Below are 24,338 nucleotides of genomic sequence, written 5' to 3' on the forward strand. Positions count from 1 at the left end.
CTCGGCACAATAAAGAATATACAGTTGTCTTGTGCAAAATTGTGACTTATATTATTTTATAAGACTATTGCAAGGTTTAAAAGTTCACTTTCACAAATGAGGGTTGCGTCTCTCGGGCAAAACACAATCTAATTTAAATAATGTATTTAATATGCTAAAATTTGAATAGTCTTCATCAATTCGTGAAATTTTCAAATCTCTCAATATAATATTTATTTATTTTGCTATAATATTTAGCTATAAATGACATTAAAAGTTTATTTGCGCTCACCTGTGTTCGTGAAACTTCTTAAATACTTGTTACACGTAATGTATGTTAAACAATGCAAATCTGTTCTTGCTCACGGTGTAATTTCGAAAAGTGACACCTTAAAACCCGCCGACAATTTGCGTCAGCGAATACTAGAGAACACACACTTAAACTCTGAATACCAACAGTGACATTCCAGTGCCGATGAAAAGCCGAGCGTAATTTGCTGGGAAAATTCGACGTCGCGAAAATTGAGACACGTTCTTCGCTCTCGTCTCGAAATAGAATAAAACGCTATTTATGAAACAGTAATTTGTTATTAGTAGTAAGCTGGACTTTAAGGATTGTTTGCGCAAAAGTTCTGTTGACTTAAAATGAGCACGCACTTACACGTAAGTCGCATAACAAGTATCGGGTAGCAAAGGTCGCGAGGTTAGGTTTGAATAACGAGACCAAACAGCAGACAAAGACTAACAGGTAAACCACACGAACATCCATTGTGAACATGGATGGGGGGTCGAGGAAACGCCAGAAGTTGGGCCGTACAAATAAGCTAATTAGTCGAGGGGCTGTTTGTTGTGTCGGGGAGGTGATAGAGGTAGATGCTATTAAACGTAACGGGAAACCACCAATTATATGTATTATATTTTACAAATGTCGTAACAATGGCCTGCCCCCCCATAAAACGGAAAGCTTTGCATGTTTACACGCGCTAATTCCACCATCGCCGGTTTGCTATACGAAAATGTATAGGGTGACCGTTTGTTTTGAAATTTAATGAACTTTAGCAGTTTAGCGTATAAAATATATTGAATTATATTAAAAACTGTCTCCTTAAAACACATTAAAATATTATAAATGATTTATTTAATATGACAGTTAGCATAACATAATTAATTAAGTACACTTATAAAAATAGTAATAACTATAACATTTAGATTAAATTGTGTTTAAGTTTAACTTTAGTAATATTTTATCATATTCGTATAAATAATATAGAGACCATCTCTTGGGAATCCTGCAACCGTTTGAGGTTCGTGTTTAGTGGAGTGTTGTAAATAATTTTAATTGCTTTGCACTGTATTAGGTCTTTAAGAAACTTTAATTGAGTATAGGGTAATTGACTTGGTGTTTTTTTATTTATTGCAATTATGAATCGACGATTTTTTAAATATATTTTAATTTTTGTAAAAAAGTTCGTGTTTTTATGGATTATCTTATTTTTTTACAAAATAAATATTTTAAAATAGTATTACAATAAAAAAAAGTTGCTTGTATTATTCTTATAAATTACAAAATAATTTAAACTTGCTTTTAAACTTAAAATTGCTGTATTTCCTTTAACTCATTTTTTATTCCTTGTTTCAATTTGATATAATATTTGTATTTCAACGAACTTATATACAAAATAAAATCATTAAAAGTGTATAATATAATAATTTTACTTATGATCGAGATAATTTTCGTGCATGATTTAATCTCAATAATTTAAAATATTTATTTTAAGATTCTGTGATGAGCAAAAACAAGTATAAATTATTACTTGTATCATAAATATATTCGGTAGATATTTCATAAATCATGAATTAATACCTTTAAAGCAGTTTTGGACTTTGTTTCAATTCTTCGTTTTTAATGTTAAGCATTATATTGGGTCACAACATATTTTTTCTTGTATTTTATTTTATGTATAAAAAATTGTAGAAAATGTAAAGATAACATTTAATACTAAAAAAAGTAGTCAAGTATCAAACAAACCTTTACAATGTAATCTATGCTATATTTTTCATTAACAATTTTATCTTTCAAGATAAACAACTCTGCCATCATATGATTTAATTAAGTTGCTGTTTTATCCGCAAACTCAATGAAAATTATATAACAATATCTATTTGTAGATTAAGTTTAATTATTTCAAATATTTTTATTACACCATCTAGGGATTGCAATACTGATAGTACTGATACTGGTAATACCGCTATTAGGGCAAAAATTGCCCGTCGGTTCTACTGGTATTACAAAATAGCGGTAGTACCGATAATATTTTTTTTGGTACGTAGCAGTTCCCAGTAATTCTGTTATGCAGGCGCGTACCGTAAGATTCCGCACGCCCACTTCTTCTCACTCACTCTCGTCACTTAACACGCGAGCGAGCAAAAGAGAATGTATCCCACCGTACGCGTCTGTTGTTATGAAACAGAAAAATGACCACACCGCCGCGCCTACCGGCCCCCTTTTTATGATTGGGAAAACAAAAGCAGGTATTTCATACATGAAATTCTTCGTACTATTTGTACATTTTTATCTCCATTCAGAAATATTTCTATCCATATAGTCCAAGATATATGCTTCACTAAACAATGGTGTTTAATACTAGCAAGTCTCAATAATTATATTTAAATAAAAAAAGTATTTAAAAAATTGCGTGAAATGTATGTTTTTTTTAAAGAAAAACTTTTTCCAATAGAAAATATTGCAATGTTTATAAAATAAATCAAGTAAGTGTATTAAAAAAATTTTAACTTATTTATAAACATATTTTTAGGCTATACAAAGATAAATTACACAATATTATTTTTATTATATATGAGGGATATTTGGATAATAAACATTTTTTTAATCAGTTAGCAAGAGTTTGTGTGACGTCATGGGCATTATCTATGGAAATATTATGCTTTTAACGTGTTTTTAAAATGGTCATAAATTCTAAATCCAGCTTAATGTGAAGATCGTTTTAATTTATTATTTTCCGTTTAAAACTTTGTCTATTTGTGAGCAAGTAAAATGCAGCAAAATTATAGAAAGAAGTGAAATCATTTGGTACTGATTTATATAATGGGCGATTATTTAATTTAATGAAATCAGTTAATGTCAAATAAAATGACTAAAAAATTAGGAAGAACAAAATTCATAAATTCTTCGTGTCAAAATAGTTACCGAAATTTGCCGTGGATGCTGAAAGAGGGTAGGCTTTTATTTGTGTGTTTAATACGAATATAGGTTGTTCTTTATTAAGTTTATTTTCACTATTGAAAATATTTTCTGGTTAAAATTACTTTGGTAATATATATCTTTTAGCAAACTTTTCGAATCAATAAAACATTTTGTCGATATAATTGAAATATTTAAAAAAAGTATCAATATAATAGTCACCCTCGTCTACCTCACACATACCCTAAAGGCTAAAATTTTGCCCTATTTACATTTGTCGAGATTCGAATTCAAACCATGTCGTCGATTTAATACGTCACGTTATCATCATATAAATTTCGTTATGTATGACGTGATGGAACGTAAAGAATCTCGAGCGCTTCGGAGATATTTTCGACTGACCAAAAGTTTGAGATTTTCACCCGGAAAATAATATTATGCGAACGTGACTTAACTTTTCGAGACAAAAAACATGATAAATTTATGTTTATATATTTTATGTTGCTGTCGGGTAAAGTTTGCAGTATTAATTATTGTAACGCGTTTTCTTAATTATGTTTCGCTATATAGAGAGTTGGCAGAAAGTCGCTTTTGAGAAAATTGTTTCGCTACTATAAAGATTCAAGTGAAAGGTTCAACGTTACAGACTGCAAGAAAACACATAGCAGATTTGTTGGAAATGTTTAGTTTTAAGATTTGAAACGCCGCTTAACTATCGAGACATTTTTCACGGCAAAAGCTTAGAAGATATGAAAGTTTAAAAAACAATAACGTAGCACAGCTTTGTGACATATTTTAAATAGTGTATATATGTCACTTTAAAATTAAATCATTGAATTTGTAAGTAGGTTTCTCTATAAAAGTTCCATTTATTTTTCAGTATATAATAAAAAAATAATGGGAAAAAAATTTATTACTACATTTTTAAGCATTATATTTGTTACTAGATAATAAATTCACGCAAAATTTGAATGATTCGTTCTGTATTTATACACGTAAGATGTGAAAAAACGCATTAAAATGATTTATATGATAACGAGCCAGGTTTTATTATACTACACATGGGATCAATTGATACAAGTATTATTTTTTTATGATAAACATCCATCATGTTCATCGTGACGTACCAGTTTTTAAAAATGTATCATTCCGTTGTATACAATGCAAAAAACCTGTATGCTAAAAAATAAAAATGTAAAACATAAAAAATGGCGTACATTTTAAGATGATTCAGCTATGTTGAACCAAGTATATAGACACAAGCGAAACCACGCAGAATTAATTTACTTATTTAGGTCATAATTTTTAAGGGTAATTCTTTTTTAAGATTTTTCAGGTAAAACAAAGTTTATCAAACTTTTTTGTTTAAAACGATCTTGTTAAAAGATTTTTTTAATAGCGCAAAACTTTTATACTATTTATATACATTATATAGCTAATTTTTTTAAAAGTTCTTTTAAAGTATATTATTTATGTACTTATTTTATATAGGTCGAAGTAAGTCTACAAGTGTAATTATTGCAAAGATTTTGTCTTATTTTTTTCTTTTTGAAAAAAAAAATATTTTTTAAAATTTTATAAAATAATGAGAGATTCCGATAAAAAATTATAAAACACCGAGAAAAGCTCAAAATTATTATATTATATTTATTTTTTCAAAAATAGTTACAAAAATCAAATGCTTGAATTAAAAACATTTCTAATGACATAATTATTATTTTATTAAAAAAATAATAAATAATTAAACATATAAAAATTATATTAAAAATTGTTATGGTGCAAACCTAAAATAGATGAGTATCGTCCTATATAATTTTTTACATTTCCTCACAGTTATCGCCGAAATACGAAATAGCATTGAAGGGTTGTCTACACCATCTCTTAGTAACTATTTAGTATTGAGTAGACGCTAGTGAAAAGTTCAATAATTAGCATTAAAAAAGTAATTTTAATATAAACTCAAAATGTGTGTATGTTTTTGCATGATTCAGCTGTCGAGCACCAAGCCCTATATAGTCTTAAGGAATCCCTCTATTGAATGAATATCCTTATTTAGCCCATTTTGTTTTGTCACCAGGTGATAAGTTACGACTCTTCGAGGGGCGGAGTGTCCGTTATCACCGACAAGGGGGAGGCCACCACGTCCTATCTGCTGATCCAGGACGCCACCGCGGCAGACTCCGGCAAATATTCCTGCAGCCCTTCGAACGCGGACGTGGCCAGCGTGAGGGTCCACGTGCTCAACGGTACGGTAATTTCGCCTGCTCCTTTGTCCCTTTTTGCTTTACGACACCCCCAAGAATCAATTTTACACGTTCAAGATGTTACCTTTACGGCTCGTCCCGAGAAATCAGGGCGCCGCTTCCTTATTCCATCCGCACGGATCGATTTAGGATGTCGCATATTTGGGTATAAAGTGGAAGGTCGCAAAGGTAGCGCTGGGCGTACATAATATTTTTTTTTTGATGTATGAGAGATTATTTTTATATACATGTGGGGGTAAGGTGAGGCGCTAGAGGGTTTATAGCCTACGGGGGTGAATGGCAACACATAAAATGTGACTTATTCCGGGTCATAACGGGCCGAAGGTCGGTAAATAAGACGATTTTTTTTTCTGCTGTGGACGCGGCCGTTTTATGGTTATTCGTAACTATTAGCATAAAACAATAACGAGTGATAGTAGTTAATGGGTCAAAAATGTTTTGGTGTTCTTGAAAAAAAAAAAACATTTCTTAATCTACATAATATATTTCTCGCCTAGTTAGGTTTTGCGGCTAAAATTTTTAGATTTAAAAGGTTGGTAGTATTGGAGCATATTTTACAATACCATTAGTGTAAAACTGACTATGTAACAAGGCTAGTGATATCTAGTGAATTAGTATAAAAGCTTTAATGCAGACTATAGTTTTTATTGAATTTAAAATAGAGCTATTTTTACACTTTTTGTAGTAGGAATATTTAAAAAATATTTATATGGTCTGCTAGTATTTTATTTTAGTCGTCTATTCAATACTTAAAATAAGCTACGATGCACTTGAATACTTATGAGTAGTAACCCGCATTCTTTTAGATACATTTGAATTTTATTAATTAAGCTATGATAATAATATCAAGGGTATGCGATAAAAATAGTTTCGAGGCCACTGGTCTAGACCATGGCTCTATAAACATACCAAACCTGTATTTAAGAACAAGGTATCGGTTAGCGACCTAAAATTAGAAAGTATTTCTAAGCATATATTTTTATTTTAACTGGTTGTTTAACTGCCCTTAATTCTTACTTGACACGTACATATACTCGCTTTTGGTTTATTTATAAAAATTATAGCTATAAAGCATACTTTTTTATATTTTATATTTTTTTAAATAAGCATTTACCATATTATTATTAAAAAAGTGATAAGGGATGAAGTTTTCTTGTTTCAATATTTGTTTTAATCTTTGAATAAAATGTTTGTAGTTTGCATTGATTAGGGTAGTATGCTACTTTCAATATAGTATTATATAAAAATGTAATGAATTGCATGTATTATTCTGCCAATTCCTCTAATATTTTTTTTATAATTAGATCATATACATAAATTATATTTTTACTAGTGAAAAAAATACTTTACCGAAAAATGTATATTATACAATGTAAGCTTTTGAGGGTAGCGAAATCAAAGTCAAAAGCGTCGATTAAGCATTTATTAGATAATTAAAAAAAATAGCGCTATTTCAGACCGCGCGCTCGTTCATTGGCCTTTAACCCAATTTCTTGGCCTTAAACGTAATACTTATGAATTGATTTTAACAACCAATTTAATAGCTATTTCTTAATTGTTATTATTACATAGTTATTTCAACATACTATTTACAAGATATTAAAGCAAAAGTTATATCACCATAGGAAAATGTAGCAAAGCGTTCTGCATAAAATATTACTAGTGTTCCATTTTTAAGGTTTTTAAAAACATTAGTATTTGTTTTTAATCACAATATAACTAAGTTTAACAGAAATGTATTTAATTACAAAATCGTACCATTATATAATAAATAAAATACAAGTCACAAACTACAGTAGGTATATAGATAGACTTAAGTATAAATTAGTGAACGCGAATTTCGGGTGAATTTAGTTTAACAATATTATATTGCTTCTAAATTTCTAACATATAATATATGCTATGAAATTCTCACGTCCTTAGAATATCAACTAATCCTGACGTATTGTAAATATTTTAAGTTCCATTGTCATTAAAATTTATTAATAATATACACTATTTTATGGAGCTAAGAGAAGCAATACAAATAAATTAAAAAAGGATCAAATCTTTTTTTGTCGTTATTTGAGTTAACAACTGTAGAGTTTGTTAATTAGCAATTAAGACGATTGATTTATTAAAGAATATTATGTATCTAAATATACTATACTATGAGTATGCTGTTTAATTTTATGAATTTTATTTAAAGGAAAACCAGATTATGCAAATAGTTATTTATACATATTAATATGTACAATAATTATAGTAGAAAAAATAATATTTTTATTCAATGTTTTAAATCGTTCTTGTTAAAGCTTAAAATACTTTTTAAGTATACTCCAGAGAATTAATTATTAATTTAACATCTTTCAAAAGTGTTTGTTAACATTGTCGAATTCTATTTATTTATTCGATGTTTATTTTAATTTTTAGAAAATTTTGAAAGCTTTTCGCTCGCCCCCTGTTCCGCCTTAGTTTATATTAAATTAAACAGAACAAGATAAGGAAACGTTCGTTTCTTCGAATAAAATTCGATAAATTCATTTTTAAAAACAACATATTTTCTCTTTCGCGAATGCAAATGAAAGTAAATTGAGTGACGCCGAATTATCGTTCGTAAAAATTGAATTGCAAAAATATATGTATTTACATTTTGGGTTGACTTCCATTTTCTCGGAGAAATAAAATCAATTTGTTCATTAAAATAGATTATTATGTAAACAAGGTTCTGGCGAATATTCGCGAAATTCAATATTGAAAGTGTATAAAAGCCGCTAGCGGCATTTTATACGCCGGAGAACCGCAAATAGCCAAAAGTTAAATTTTATAGATTCTTTACGGTATATTTATAATCAATGAAGATTTTTTTTATTGATAATGGTTGAATCGATAAGGTGTCCTTATACGTCAACGTGTTCTCCGATTATCAAACAGCGCTTGAGCTAAAACTTCTCTGTAAATTGAGTAACTTCAGGTTTTCATTCGGTTTGATAGCTTCTTCATGTTCCGGAAAATATTTAGCTAGTTTGTGTGTACTGCAGGTATAAAATTTAGGTCCATTACTGTTTACCAATAATATTTGTATTTGAAAATTTGGAATATTTTGCGTCTAACGATTTATTACGAAACAATAAACCATAAAAAATAATGTGGTTCTACCTTAATACTAATTCAATTAAAATATGCATTTTTAAAATAAGAATACAACTGTAAAAGTTTATTAAATAGTAAAATGGCAACACTAAATTATATATGTCACAGAATACAGAGTCGTAAAAGACAGATATTAAAAGGCCCATCTCCAGAGCTCAGGGGACAGCGACTAGAAGAAAAGAAGACCGAAATTATTTCTTGAGAGCTAACAAGCAAAGACTTAATTCCAATATAGATTATGATCGGCTTGCGTGCCGAAGAATTTATTGTAGTCCGATATCTAATATCCGAGGCTAAAAGCCAATGCCTTGACCGCGAACCACCAACCGAAACAGCTGTCGCACAGTCCGTGAACTCTGCCGCGGAATGAAATATACTGCTGCTAACTATTTTACGACATAAACTAATGATAATTATACCAACAATATCAATAAAATAATGCTATATGATCAGAAGCGTCTCATTATCATAGCAATACACTATAAATACATTATAAGCCACCACAGACTAGGTTTTCATAAAAAATCGAGCTAGGTCATGCATAGTGACTTATATAATAAAATATTTGCAATTGATGTACGAAATATTTTTTAATTTGGTGTCTCACTACTTGATCAGTAGTTGTTAATTGTGTTTACTTCGTTATAATGTATAGGGTCACGCCTTTAATGTTGCAACGAATTTACTTAAAATCTGAACAAATTTAAAGCCGACACAAAATGGGTATTTTCGACGGTTTTGGTTTGATACTTTAGATGCTATATTATTTTTTTAAATTATTTTAAAAATACCATATTTTAGCGTTTTTAATAACAAAGAAAAATAATCATATAATTAATTTTTTTGTCTTTTTAAATATTCGAATATATTTAAATATTTTGTCATTTATTATTTGATATTCGAATAGTTCTAATTACCTGGTATTCAGGCGCGTATGGTGAGAAAAAGAAGGGGTGCGGAACGCATGTAACGCACGCCATTATCTTTCACTCACTCTCGTCACTTAACACGCGAGCGAGCGAAAGAGAATGTATCTCACCGTACGCGCCTGCTTAAAACATCCGTTATAAACTTTACTTCACAAAATTATAATTTTGTAAAATAAAGTTTATAATTTAAGGTTAAAGGAGGGTTTGAAAACTTGAGCCCTTGATTTATTAATGAATTATTTTATCTCAACGAAGTACTTGTAACTAGAGATTAATATAATCAGGGTTCTTATTGACCATTTGGTACATATTTTTATGTGATTATGTTTCTAAAAACAAAGTTTATTTTTTTATTAAAATTTTGTTTAAATAAGGATATGTAATTTAGTCTTAAAATACCCATACAAGTCTTTGGTAATTACTAAGCGAGTGGCCTTTGAATGAATATAACATTAGTGTAACTTGAACATTTCGTGTGCATTTTTAATAATAATAGGTGTTTGTGTATGAGTGTATATTTATGCTGTCATATAATATGTATATGTACATAAAAAAATGTATAAAAACCATATGAAACCTGTCAAATCATGACTTTTAGATATGCTATAAATAAATAAATCTACTGACAGTTGACAATAGTCTGATCGCTAACCGCTTGGCTACTGGTTGTCCAGCTACCGCAAAGATTTTTTTCATCTGACCCATTTCTCTCGCCGTTGAGTGGTATTTTAGCGGAGAATATAAGTACCGCTAGGGGCTCTTTATATACTTCCGCAGAATATTTCTCATGAATAATTACGCATGAAAAAATATTTTATACCCACAGTACGATTGAAATTTCGTGCTACCAAATTTAATTTATTCTCAATTTGTGTTTACAAATTGCTAACAATGGACTACCAGAGACGATTGAGAGCTTCCACCCTATTATTGAAATTTAGAGGAAACCCATTTCTTCATGTTTGACTTGTAGCTAAGGTTATGTTTTTAATACCACATGCTCAAATTTATAAAATTATATATAAAAATTATATGTAGTAGGTGAATATTTTTACATTTATATACTAACTAAATTGTGTTAAAATATATCAATTAAACTTTTTCTAGATTAGCCTAGGTTTTTTTAAAAGCGGCAGATGTCATTTTTTTTAGTATTTTTAGCTCGTGAGGCTTTTTGAAGATAATATATTTTTAGCCCTGTATTTAAAATTTAATTTTTCTTTAATGTTTTTGCTTCTGAAAACATTTCTAGGAGCTTCACAGCCCAAGGGCCTACGAAATTTTAATTAAACCCTGTTTTGAAAAGACGAAAGTGTTTAAAGCAGAGGTTTTTAATCTGTTATGTACGCTTACCCAGGAGAGCTATGGACAGATTCTATGGGAAGGTGCGAGTTTATTACTTGAAATTTAGGTTCATATTTTTTGACAAAGATGGATTAAAACATAGCATAATATTTAATAGTAACACAGGGTCTTAAACTGAAAGAACATTTTTGTAATATACCATATAAATATTAAATTAGCTTTTGGAACCTGAGACCTGAGCTTCACATGTAAAATATAATCGCAAATATTTTTAAATATTTATGAATAGTCACACAAAGCTTTTATAGTATTAAGCTTTGAATTACATGCTTTGCAATTACATTCGCTAATAATCTGATGAAAAATTATATGGATAGCTTACCACTTTTTTACCACTCCTAAAATATGTCAACTCATAGCTAAAGCCAGAATCAAGAGAGGCGTGGGTCGTATTTTTTCCAAATGTTGGTGTAAAGGCTTAGGAAGCACTATTTTAAAGATGCACATATCTTATTGGCGCTGTGAGCCACGTTGTCGAATGACATCTGTCAAATTTATGTTTACATTTTTATCTGACACTTTGTATTGCTTTGGTGATGAATGAAAAACATATTTAACATATCAAAGTAACGACGGGAAATTGTTGCGTATTTAATCAAAACGTCAAAGCGAGCTTTCCCATATGGAAAAAAAATATGTTTATTTATTTTGCGCGGAATTTCATAAATTGCCATTCGCATGATATATGTTTGTTATAGTGATTTATTCGAGTAACGCCTTCTTTTGCGAGGATGACAGCGCGTGTCGCGGTAATTTCGCAAGAATCTTTCATTATCATGGCAACTGTCAGGAGCGAGCTTAGTCCCGAAAATGATGGTAGTATTTCAGTAAAATGTTTTTATCATACGTACAAATGTGCACAGTTATTACGACACAAAAGTTCATAGACTGATCTTAGTAGCAAAGAAATCAGTCATGAAACATAGTTACGAAAGACTACTTTCGTCTTGTATATTAATATTCCATTATTAAAACTATGATTATTTGTCAAAGTTTTCATAACATTTATCGATATATTTTATTAATTGCGATTAACAATGATATATTGTATATTTCTAATTTATTTCAAGGCACCTTTTTTTTATATTATATATGAGAAAAAAACGCTACTACAAAATTGTTTATTATTTAATTACAAAATATATATTTATATTAAATTATAATAAATATGTTTTTATTTATACAAAATAATTGATTTTAGTTGTTTGTTGGTAATTGTTTCCTGTATTTTTCGAGCATTCTCAAATAAGTTATTGTTATTTTTAATTTATTATAAGAACAATACAAAATGATTTTTTTAAATATTTTATTTTTCTTAAAATTATACTTATCAATACAACCTGAATATACATTATATTTTACCAAAATAAAACGTATAAATAAAAGTAATAAACAGTTATTTGTCACAAAATTAAACCTTTTTATAGTCTGTTATACTATTTTCTAAAAAAAATAGTGAATGATTCTGAAATCGTATATTTTTAAAGATGCTTTATTTTAATTATTGAAATAAATTATTATAGTAAGCTTAATTCTAGTCAAGCTATTATATTACAAACATGTACGTTAAAATAATTTATAATCAGTGAAACATTTTCAACCAAGAATTTATTCCAATTCGAGTAGATGCAGGTTTAATTGTTGATAAAACCAATCTTACTTATTGTAAATTTACTATTCTCTTACCAATCTTTTTGATAAATATATTTTTTATTTAAAGCCTTATATGTATTATCACCATTATATCCAAATTAAAATTTCTTCATGATATATGTTAAATATAAATTTAGTTGACATTTAAACAAATATAATGTTCTAGTCTTTGTCTTTGACCGAACTAAAATATTTTAGCACAATAAGCTTAAAAAAATGCATCTCTTTGTCAATAATCAAGTGCAATATTATTTAAAATTAAGAATTATTATGTCTATTTATTTTTAATTTAAATAAGAAGCTCAGAACTTTATTACACTTATAATAACAATTTTATGTATTTCTAAGTTCATATATCCACGCTCTTTTCGTAGTTAATAATGTTTTAAGCAAGCGCGTACGATGAGTTACATTCCCTTTCGCTCGCTCGCGTGTTAAGTAACAAGAGCGAGTGAGAAAAAGTGGGCGTGCGGAACGCATGTAACGCATGCCCTTATCTCACTCACTCTCGTCACTTAACACGCGAGCGAGCGAAAGGAAACGATCTCATCGTACGCGACTGGTAAATAAATATACCATAATCATAACCTAACATCGTTCATTATTTATAAATTTAATTTAACTAAATTTCTTTATATTTATTATTTTCGGTAAGAAATTAAATATCAAATTATTATATATATATATATATATATATATATATATATATATATATATATATATATATATATATATATATATATATATATATATATATATATATATATATATATATAATTAAACAAATCATACATATTTTTAAAAGCTAAACTTGAATATATATTTTTCTTCATAATATTTTTTCAGTATCTTTACGTTTTAAGTGTCGAACATTTATTCCAATAAGTAACTAGTTATTATAATAAAATCATCATATTCGTTCGACTCTCTCTTTACTCCTTTTTCTCCTTAATATAGGACGTTAGTTCTCCACACGCTAGAGCAGGGACGTAATTTGTGGGGAGGGGCAGGCGAGGATAGTTGTCCTCCCTTGAATTTGGCCAGAAAATCATTTAATGTACTGTAAATCATAATGAACTCAAAATATTAAAAAAAAACAATCACTGACTGGCCAACTTTTGCCCCTACCCCCCTGGTATAGTAGATACATATATTTTTACCATTAAAAATATAATTTATCAGGCAGGCGCTAGTAAAATGATATGATTTCAACATTTAAAACTTTTTCACTAGGAATGTTATATATACTTACATAATTATGTTTTATATTGATTTTATAAAACAAGTATATTTTTTTTAAATATAATAATGTCATGCCATTGGAAATTTTTATTTTTTATTTTATCGATAAGCTCTGAACTTTATTTCACTTTTATTAACAATTTTCTGTATTTTTGAACCCTAATTTTAGCTTGTAGGACTTTATCTGTTTAAACATATGCCGTTTAAATACTTTATTAATCCTGTAATTGTTTTTTTTATTGCTTTTTTAAGTCCTTATACTTTTATATCACACCCTATACACATGTCCCTTGTTAGTATGCCTCTGTGTATTATTTAGTGATAATATGAAACACGCCCAGGGAAAATTCGAACGTCGAGAATTTTTGTTAATTTCGTTATTTCCTATCCCTAAGGGCGGATTTCGCCCTCAGATGAGCGCAAAGCAAAAGGTGGAATTTCTCAGAGACGAAAAATAAATAATCAACGAATGATACAAACGCAATAAAACATAGTATAGACACACAAACACAAAATACTCTTAGTCGGCGCCTAGGGCCCAAACTACATACATACCCATGTTTCTAAAATCAATAAAAAGAGAGATAAATTATATATAAAAATCGCGTTTTTCCCTTCAAATGGGAGATAAATATTAGGCACGACGTTTTGCTGTAAGGAATATAGATAATAAGATAGTGTATATTTGTTTCTGCAGGCGAAGGCGTGTATCTTTCGAATTCGATTCGTGATATTTGAGTAAACACGATGGAAAAGTATTGTGTTTTTGATAGAATCTGACGCTTTAAGCGTTAGTGATTTCTTTCGGAGGATAATATAGGTTATTGTATCGAAAATTATAGATATTATGTTACAGAAATGCATACGCTCGTTAAATTAAACCTGTTTTAATTTTTTGTAATTAATATACTATTAGCTTATAAATATTGTGAGCAATTAAGACTAATTAACTTTTGGAACAAATCTAAAAAGTTATTAAAATGTGAATTAGATAATTAAAGTGTCAATTTATTTCTAAGTCAGTACCGAGTTTAATTGATAGGTTTTAACCTAATATAAAACTATTGTTATCTATTTGTTTTTTAAGTAGCACGAAAAGCATTTAAAAATTGGTTTTACTTTCGCCATCCTGTATTGTGTAAAGCCATTCATAAATTAATAAATATGAATTATAAATCTAGCTGAGAGCAACTAATCTTTAATTAATTTATGCTCTTACAACAACAAAACTTTGTTGAGCTTTTTGAGAAAGATTTTTTTGCGAGATTACAGGAGAAATTAATTAAGTCGTATTTTCAAGCGCCGCTATTTTGTAATTAATGTTCAAAATGTTTCGCAAGTTAATATAATTTGAGCGTAATTATTTTAACTTTGAGCTATTAAGTGAAACCACTGTAACTATGCACTTGTTTGCACTTTAAGCAGCCCAGAAGCGCTTCCTGTGTATAGTTTGCGAAAGCTGTAGATGTAAAAGACCTGCAAAGCTTTTGTGTTTGTTTAATTGCTTCGATATCAGTATTGATCTTTGCTCGCCTTTGGGACATAATTCATATATATACGCTGGACACGTCATTTGGGTCGGTATTCATAATGGTTCTGTCAGAACTAACTTTATTCATCTCACGGTCCATCTATTGCGAATAATGCTCATATTTTAGTGACCGACACAAAGCCGCGTCTGAACTAATTAGTTATTACAGCTGTGGCTTTCAGACCTTATTAGTTTACGTGTTAATTATGATGTTTCTGTATAAAGAGGAAATATAATTATTTTCATTTGATAAATAAGCTCCAGATAAGAGATAGTGGGTAATCATATTTTTCATAGAAACATTATTCAAATATACCTTTATATTTAATAATATATTTATAAAAAAAAATAATCACATTATTGTTAATATGTAAATATGTATAATATAAAAATATGTTTGTATTATAACTGATTCCGACATAATAATTGAAAATGATTGTACTCATCATTTTAAATGAAGACATTTCAAAGTCGTTTTTCAAAAGTAGAACATCTATTTATAAATATAGTGAAAATCTTTTTTAGAGGTAAAACTTCTTGCAAAAAATTAATTAGAAATATGGTTTTTACTTTGTACGTTCTATCTCATGGTTTCCCAAACTATGTTCCGCGGAACACTGGTGTTCCGCGGAGCCTAAATAGGTGTTCCGCGGAGCCTAAATAGATATTTCACAAAAATTTGGAGTTAATTAAAAAAATTGTCAGTCGTGCTAATATTTAAAAATTGTTCATAAATCTGATAAAAATGCTTGAAAATATGTGCTAAATATTCAACATTGATGTGTATAAATTCTGGAGAAAAAGTTTCATTAGTCGGTGTTGTTGATTTTTTAACTTCAAAATTTGATAGAATTTAAACAATATTTTTATTGTTAATTAATTAAACGATATTAGTGGTTGTTATGCAAATTTTATTTATGTGATTTCACTTTTACGCAATTTTTTTGGTGCCACGAATGCCACTTTTTACACGATTAATTCACGCAAATTCACTTGTACGTGATTTTTCAATCTTGGGATCCGATCTGTCAAATTTACAAAATGTTATTGCGGATAATTTTTCACGCGTTTTTATTCTACGTGTTAATTCCTGAAACTAATTTATTGCGTTAAAACAGGATTTGGTGTATACTTTTGGAAATGTAAATGATTTAAATAAAATTTGCATAAAAAGTAATCGATTTTCTTGTACATTAATTTAGTCTGATTGTTAACAATACAGATATTTTTTTCATTTTGACAAAAAAAATTATTACAGAATTTACATGTTATTCAAAAACTACTCATGGATATTTGGTTGAAAACAGGAAATTTGACGAAAGAAAGGCCAAATACTTCTACTGATACGTCTACATCGAAGAAGAAAATAATCCAAAAACTGTGATTTCTTTAAAATCCAATATTTAAGAACAAGTGTCATCTATGAACAGACCAAAAAGGAAGTACTATGAAGGTTATTTAAATTTTGGATTTACTTATATTGGCAATTCAGATGCTCCTGATGTAATGTGTGTTTTGTGTCAAAAAAATACTCGCAAACAGTTCTTTGGCTCCAGCTAAACTTCGCGGGCACTTCGAAACGACACACTCTGATTACAAAGGAAAAGACAATGAATTTTTAAGAGACAACGTGACTAGCTAGAAAAGTCCAAATTTCAAATGATTACAATGGCTAAAACTGAAAATAAAAATGCAACAGAAGATTCTTTTCGCGTGAGTTAATTCATCGACTTGGACTTTGCAGTGAATATGCATTGCAAATGGATGAATCTACAGATGTCGCAGGACTAGCTGTGCTATTGGTATTTGTTCGTTACACATATGATACAAGTATTGAAGAGGATTTACTCACGTGTGCATATCTATATGGAAAATCTACAGGGGAAGATATTTTCAACTGTATTAATGATTACATTACAAAACAAGAGATATGCTAGGAAAAGTGTATTGATATTTGTAGATGGTGCTCGTGCAATGGTAGGAAAAATGAAAGATGTTGTATCACGTATCCTGAAATTAGCTACAAGAGCTACTGGCAGTCACTCTATTTTGCAGAGACATGCACTGTTGACTAAAAAAATGTTCACAAAAATTTTAAAAATGTTATGGATGAAGCCGTGAAATTTTATCAAATTTTTAACAAATCCTTCCTGGTTGATACATCTTGCATATCTGGCGGCTATTTTTACAAAGCGCAATGATGTTAACTTATCATTGCAAGAAAAAAGTATTACAATTTTTCATATAAGAGATAAAATTGAATCTTCTGATAAAAAAATACAATTTTGGATTTTATCAGTTGAATCTAATAATTTTGATTGTTTTTTCTGTCTTGGATGAATGTTTAAATGAATTGAATTTTCAAGTTGAAAAAGAAGTTTCACAAGTATTTTTAGAACACATATATAACTTGAAAACAACTCTTTCGAAATATTTTCCGAAAAGTAGTAAGGACGATTCCTGGGTTCGGAATCCATTTTCCGTGACAGTTAAACCAGTGGGCTTAAGCGCAAGGGATTATGAGAATTTAATTGATTTAATTAATGACTTTGATTTGAAACAAAAATATAAAGATCAACCATTAAATGATTTTTGGGCGAGTCTGACTGAAGAGTTCCCCAATGTGTCAAAACAAGCTCTGGTTTATTTACTTCCATTTATTACGTATTTATGCGAAGTGGGATTTTCTAAATATATTGCAACAAAAACAAAATACAGAAATAGACTCGACGCCATGGCAGATATGAGAATACAACTGACCAATATTGTGCCTGATATAAAAAAATGTAATTTAAGAACCCGAAATCATCAGTCATTAGGAGTTTTATGTTTATTAAATAAATGATATTTCTTTAATAACATTTTTAATTTTTATTTATACTATTATGAATTACTCAACCTAAAAAATAAGCTAAGTGTTCCGCCAAAATTTTCGGATTTGCCAAATGTTCCGTCGCTAAAAAAGTTTGGGAAACCCTGTTCTATCTGATAGATCATAAACTACATTTTGCTTGTAAAAGTAGTCATTTAAATATTGTTAACTAATAGGTCGATAATCACATAAAAAATATGTCTTAAAAAGCTTGTGTAAAAATATTGATAGTATTATTAGTATTTTTATTTGAGGTTCGTGATACCTTATTCTGTTCAATAATTATGTATGATGCAATAAAATTCGTTCTGTAAATAAAATAAAACAAGACACATTAATCGCCAGTTAAAATGCAAGCACTAATAACCTTTACAGCAGTATCGCCGTACATGTACGGCGGTCGATTTTACACTGTTTTGAGGCACCCAAAATAATTATATATTTAAATATATATAACTGAAAAAATAATATAATTATATAATATTTTTTTAAAATTTAGAATAATGTAAATGATTTCTATAGAAAGTAATACGAATAAATTGAAGAGTAGAAAATAAATTAACATAACAAAATATATTTTATAATAATTTTATAAAAAATATCGAAAGCTTTTGTATTGATTAAAAAAAGTCACAAAAGCCTAATATTATATAATAAATTACCGAAATTTAATATTAGAAAAATGTTAAAATAAATAATTGAAACATACTAATACAAAAAATGGTAAAATAAATCAAAGCAAAAAAAACGTTGAGAATCACAGATTTTTCTATTCAAATATAAAATATTTACATAATTATTATTATTAATACATAAAATTAACTCACTCCCAGGAGTATAGTAACAAATTAAATGTGTATAATTTAACTCACTACTCAAAGGATTATTAGTTACTGGTATATTTTTAGCCATTTATCATAAGTTTTAAATATCAATTTATTTTGTTGTTTTCAATGCTTTTAAACTAATATTTATCTCATAATAATTACAACATTTAAAAAAAGTAATACAAAATTATATAACTTTTTGAAGCCATAAACAATTATATATTTTACGTGATAAAATAAATTTCATACAAAGTTTTATTATTTAAGTATCCGTTAATGACTGTATTTATATGCAGTGTAAATTATTAAAGAAGCGTTTTCACCATTTTAAATATGAATAATATAAAAGGTACTCGTTTAAAACGAATTTAATTAATAAAAATATTTACAGAAAATTATGTATGAATAAAATTGTTAAATAAATAATTTGAAGAGCTATTTCAATTAAAATAACCAATGTTTTTATTTTTATTTTACAGGAGAGAGACCTGAAGCTATGCAAACTGGTTCATCAAGGCATGCAGTGAACATTTTTCATCTACTCCTATTTTCTATATTCACCGTCATCTATAAGAAATTGGCTACTTCTGAGATGTTGCAGAGATGATCCATCCGTTCGTGATTAGAGGAGTTCCATTAGCTGTGATTTGTTGAATGATAATGAGAATATTAAAACAGCGTTATCGTCCGCGCCAAGGGTCGTAGGTTGTAAAACGAATACGAGACATGTAAGTAAATATAACAAATAAAAAAACCCACAAAGTATAACAAACAATCGCTTCGTAAGAAAGAGTATTCGAATTAATGTTAATGTGAAATGTTTAAATTTTAAATATGAAAGTTTTACGATAATTTGTTTGCCTTAATTTATGTACAAGGCATGCATATTTTTTGCAATAAACAATATTGAAATATCAAGTGTTTGCATTTATTTGTTATATGTTGTGAACCTTATATATTATTTTGTCAAATAAATGAATAATTTATTTACATTATATATGGCTATTTTATAGGAAAATTTTATCATTTTTAAAACAAAGCAATATTGCTGGAAACAGAGTAACATTATTAATTGAAAAAATAATCAGACAATACCATTAAGTTTTGGGAAACAAAGAATAATCAAAATTGTGTTTTAGAAAATAAACATTTAGAAAACTAAATTTTTAAGGAAGTAATAAGTGCATGGTGTCATACATTATATTATTTCAAAAATAGATTTACACAACTATTAACTCCTATCATTTCTATCAATTCTCTTAACCTTATAAAAACTCCTGATTTTTTTATGTTATTGTAGAATATATATTTCCCTAAATTCGCAACTCTTGATAATTTCAGTAGTGAGACATTAGACTGAGTTAGTCTGTAAATTAGTAAAATATTTTTTAATAACTATAGAATAATATGAAGTTATGCATGACCAAGATTATATTTTATTATTCACCACAAAATTCATCTGTGAGATTAAGAAAATCTAAGAAAATTAAATCTATAATTATTAATAGAAATTATATTTATATAATCATCATTTATTCCGATTTCCCAGATACGATAGAAATGGACAACTAAATTGTAAAAAATTGTGTGAAAACTGAATAGGTGCTGTATTGAAAAATAAAAAAAATATGAAATATCAATCTAATTAAAAATGGGTTGCAAAATTTGAATTGCAAAGCTCATAAAATAGTTACAGTAATAATTGAAAATTAATTGGTGTTTATTAATATTTCGTGAAATATAATTTATCGCTCGTATTTATGAGAAACAAATTGATATTTAATTTTGGAATCGTGTGCTAGTCAAACGATTAATCACTGTCTCATGGCCAAAGAGGAGAGATAATAAATCGCTTCGTCCCAAATATATAAAACAATTTAATTATTCGCATTTAAAGAAAACTTCTGACAAAAACAGTATATAAATGATTCAATACTAAATTGCCGAAGTTATAATATATCACAACTAAGAGAAAAAAACAGTCACTATAAATCGCTCCGATCAATTAAGCAAAACGTGAATATGGCAAAAGACGTATTTTCATACTCTATGCATATTAATAATTATATATATAAAATAAAACAAGTCTTAAATTATATAATATGCAGTATATGCATAAATTGTATATTTTATAACATTGCTTGTTGTATATAATTTAATTAAATATTTAATGTAATACAACTCATTTTATTACAGTTTTAATTATTTAATTTATTGTAATTACCAGTATTTTATTGTCAAGCATTCTCTACATAAAACACAATTTAAATTTCTCATTATTTATTACGTGTTTGCCATTATGGACGTTTCTAGTTAACACTGTGGCCGGTGTAGTGTAATAAATTCATGAGGTTTGTTTCATAATCGGAAGCTATCTATAAATAATATTTCGGAAACAATTAATTTTATTAATTATGAAATTTATAGGTTCTGCATTTATAAAATATTAGGTACATTATTTAGATAATATGTTTAAGATGCAAAATACGTTTGATTATTATTATGTTATGTTTAAATAGCTACCGTTAAATAAGACGCTTTAAACTTGTATTTAAATTGCTATTTATTATTTGTAAATTTTAACAATGGTCTTCGAAACACAATAAAAATAATATTTTTGATTCAGAAGATCTTGGTGAGCTTAGAAAAGTAAAAGATTATCAAAGATTTGGGTCAAATTCAGAAGTATATATTACGGGAAAATCTGTACCAAGTAAGTAAGTCAATCAGACATAATGAATACGTACAAGTAAGTATTAATCACCAGACTGAAAGTCTGGGAATCAGTGATTTTAAATTATTATGTGCTATAAATTTTTTAATCAATAGATGTCATTGCAGCTAGGGCTAGTTTTTTTTTAAATAATAGCGCCGCTGTGCCGTTGCCGGAGCTCGAGCCTGAAACCTCAGAGTTACTAGTCTGAGACGTTACGGACTACGCTATTCCGTCCTTATATTCTCAGATTACTCTGTTTACGCTTAAAAATTATACAAACAAGGTTTGTTGCCATTAAGATTAGTTAGTTTGCTTACTTGTGAATATATATTTAATTTTTATAATTTCTTTACTTTACATAGTTTTACATATAGTTTAAAACCAATAAATTAAAATCAGTACCTCTAGTTAAATAGCTAAGTAATTAATTATTCTATTAACTTAGGTAATAATTATGCAATAAATTTAGTTATTTTATTCGTAAAAATATCTTGATGAATTGAATTTTAAGTGAAGCGAGCTTGGAATTTATTGTCACTAAAAATCAATAACATATTACTTATTAAATTTATTTCCTAATTTAAAATCCATTATTAGCAATTACCTGTTAATAATATTTTTTTATAATTGGTTTGATTTTATCATTTAATAAAATCGGTGTAAACAAAAAGCTAAGCGTGCTAGAAAAAAATAAGCGCATAACTTTACATATATTTAAATCAAATAATTTAATTTTTGTGAAAAAAAATGATGTAAGTCACACGGTAAACATAAGAAGTTATCAGATTCACCTAAACATAAATAGATTATATAGAAAATAAACTCGCAATTTTCTCACTTAATTTTTCCTTTTTTATTCTCCAAAAAATCATAACTTAAGTTAAGTTTAATATCAATTAAATATGTACTTGTAATTGTATAGCATAAATAATTATAAAGTACTAAAAATATTATCAAATGTCAAATTTTTACTCTTTAAATATTCAAGGGTCAATTATTGTTTATGGTATATTGTAAAAATACAATCAACACTAATAATATCATTATAAATGTTTTTATGCAAATTTATTGTTGAATATTTTTTTATTATAATATACATATGTATTCTGAAATATGTGTTTAGAATGCGTAACACACAATAAAATAAAACATTTTATTACATTGATATATATCTATGCTAATGAATACATTTACCATTCAAGGGAAATAATAACGAAGAATAATTTATTTGGCGTGAGTCCCAATCTCGAGTGGCGCTCTAGCTAAAAGCTGCAGCCAAAGAAAACACAGGGCCGCAGTATGCATTATGGCCGATTCGCTTGCGGCCCCGGCTCCTTTTTTGTATGTAAATAGCTCTGGAGCCCGGCAATCGAGAGGCAAAGATTAATAAATGGAAAGTGCTTATTGTCGATGCCCATTGAATGCCGAACAAAGAGAGATGAAACGGGAATGCTCAAGTGTGTGGCCCAGTGCAAAAAAAGTAAAGGCCCCAGGGGAGAGATGCGCGATAGGACGTGCATCGTTGTCGTGACGATGATGGGGCGAATAATTGGAACGGCGGAATTTTCATTTGCGGAATCATCGAGTGACTTGCACTCGAGGAACCGGCGGACCGAGCGCAAGGGGCGGTTTTGACCTCGATCCTCACAAAAGAGATGGTTTTTCGTTTCTAATTTAGACGCACGTGAAGTGTCGATGAGATCATTAAAACGACGGAGAAGTGCGTGTAAGTGAGATAAGTGAGAAGAAGAGACAAAAAGAAAATGTCAGTGATTCTAAATTATTTATATTATGATTGGTTGTGGTTTTGACAGTTTTTTTTTATACAATCATTAACACGTATTAATATTATTAATAATTTATGATTAAATGACTTTACAATTATATTAAAGTACTCTTTACAATTTAGTAACTAGAATAATAATATTCTGGTGAAGCTTGACAATATAATATAACGTAACATATCAGTTGATCTCTGCAAGTTAAGGTCAACTCAATTACTCATGAATAATGTTACATTATTAAATACACTATTATATATTTTATTATATTAAAAAAAACTAGGTAAAATAATTAATATTTTTTTCTTAATAAACATATTTTTATAAATGAAAAGTTATACTTAACATATTTAAAATAGGTATATTATTTATTACAAATGAACATCAGATATACATTTCAGATTCACTTATGCTGTTGTTAAGATTCAAGGACTAGTGTATATTAAACATAAACTAAGTAAAACGAAACGGAGACTGACAACATTCATCATAACTGATACAGAATTAAAAAATGAAACAATTTTTGTAGATTTTTTACTTTTTAGATTTAAAAACTTGATTATATTTTATTTTTAAATAATTTATTGTATAGATAGTATGTTTGGCTTAACTAGATATTGACAATTTGAAATGTATTATACGATAAAGATGCATCTAAAGTTAATAAAAGGGTAGAGAAATATTGCGTTATTTAAAGCTAATCCAATTGAAGTTGCAAAATCATTAAGATCATAATAAAAATAAAAGTTAACCAATTAAATAGAGGCATCTGTATTTATAATAGTTTTAAATTACAACGCATGTTTTTTCATTTAAAATTACCTATAACGATTAAATATTAACCA

The 24,338-nt window shown here is 28.1% G+C and overlaps 1 protein-coding gene across 2 annotated transcripts in view; it reads left to right on the forward strand.

Moving 5' to 3' along the window:
• Positions 1-19,914, forward strand: part of LOC148235843 (zwei Ig domain protein zig-8-like) — a 106,050-nt gene extending 86,136 nt beyond the window's left edge. For both annotated transcript variants that reach the window (XM_088184099.1, XM_088184100.1), the window contains 2 exons: positions 5,259-5,427; positions 19,476-19,914. In XM_088184099.1, the coding sequence (XP_088040225.1) occupies positions 5,259-5,427; positions 19,476-19,603 (297 nt within the window). In that variant the 3' untranslated portion in view covers positions 19,604-19,914. The remainder of the gene's footprint in view (positions 1-5,258; positions 5,428-19,475) is intronic.
• Positions 19,915-24,338: the final 4,424 nt, after the last annotated feature.

The sequence above is a fragment of the Plectrocnemia conspersa genome, unplaced genomic scaffold, assembly GCF_051122295.1.
Source record: "Plectrocnemia conspersa isolate PC_06_02 unplaced genomic scaffold, ASM5112229v1 ptg000004l, whole genome shotgun sequence".
Classification (NCBI taxonomy): domain Eukaryota; kingdom Metazoa; phylum Arthropoda; class Insecta; order Trichoptera; family Polycentropodidae; genus Plectrocnemia; species Plectrocnemia conspersa.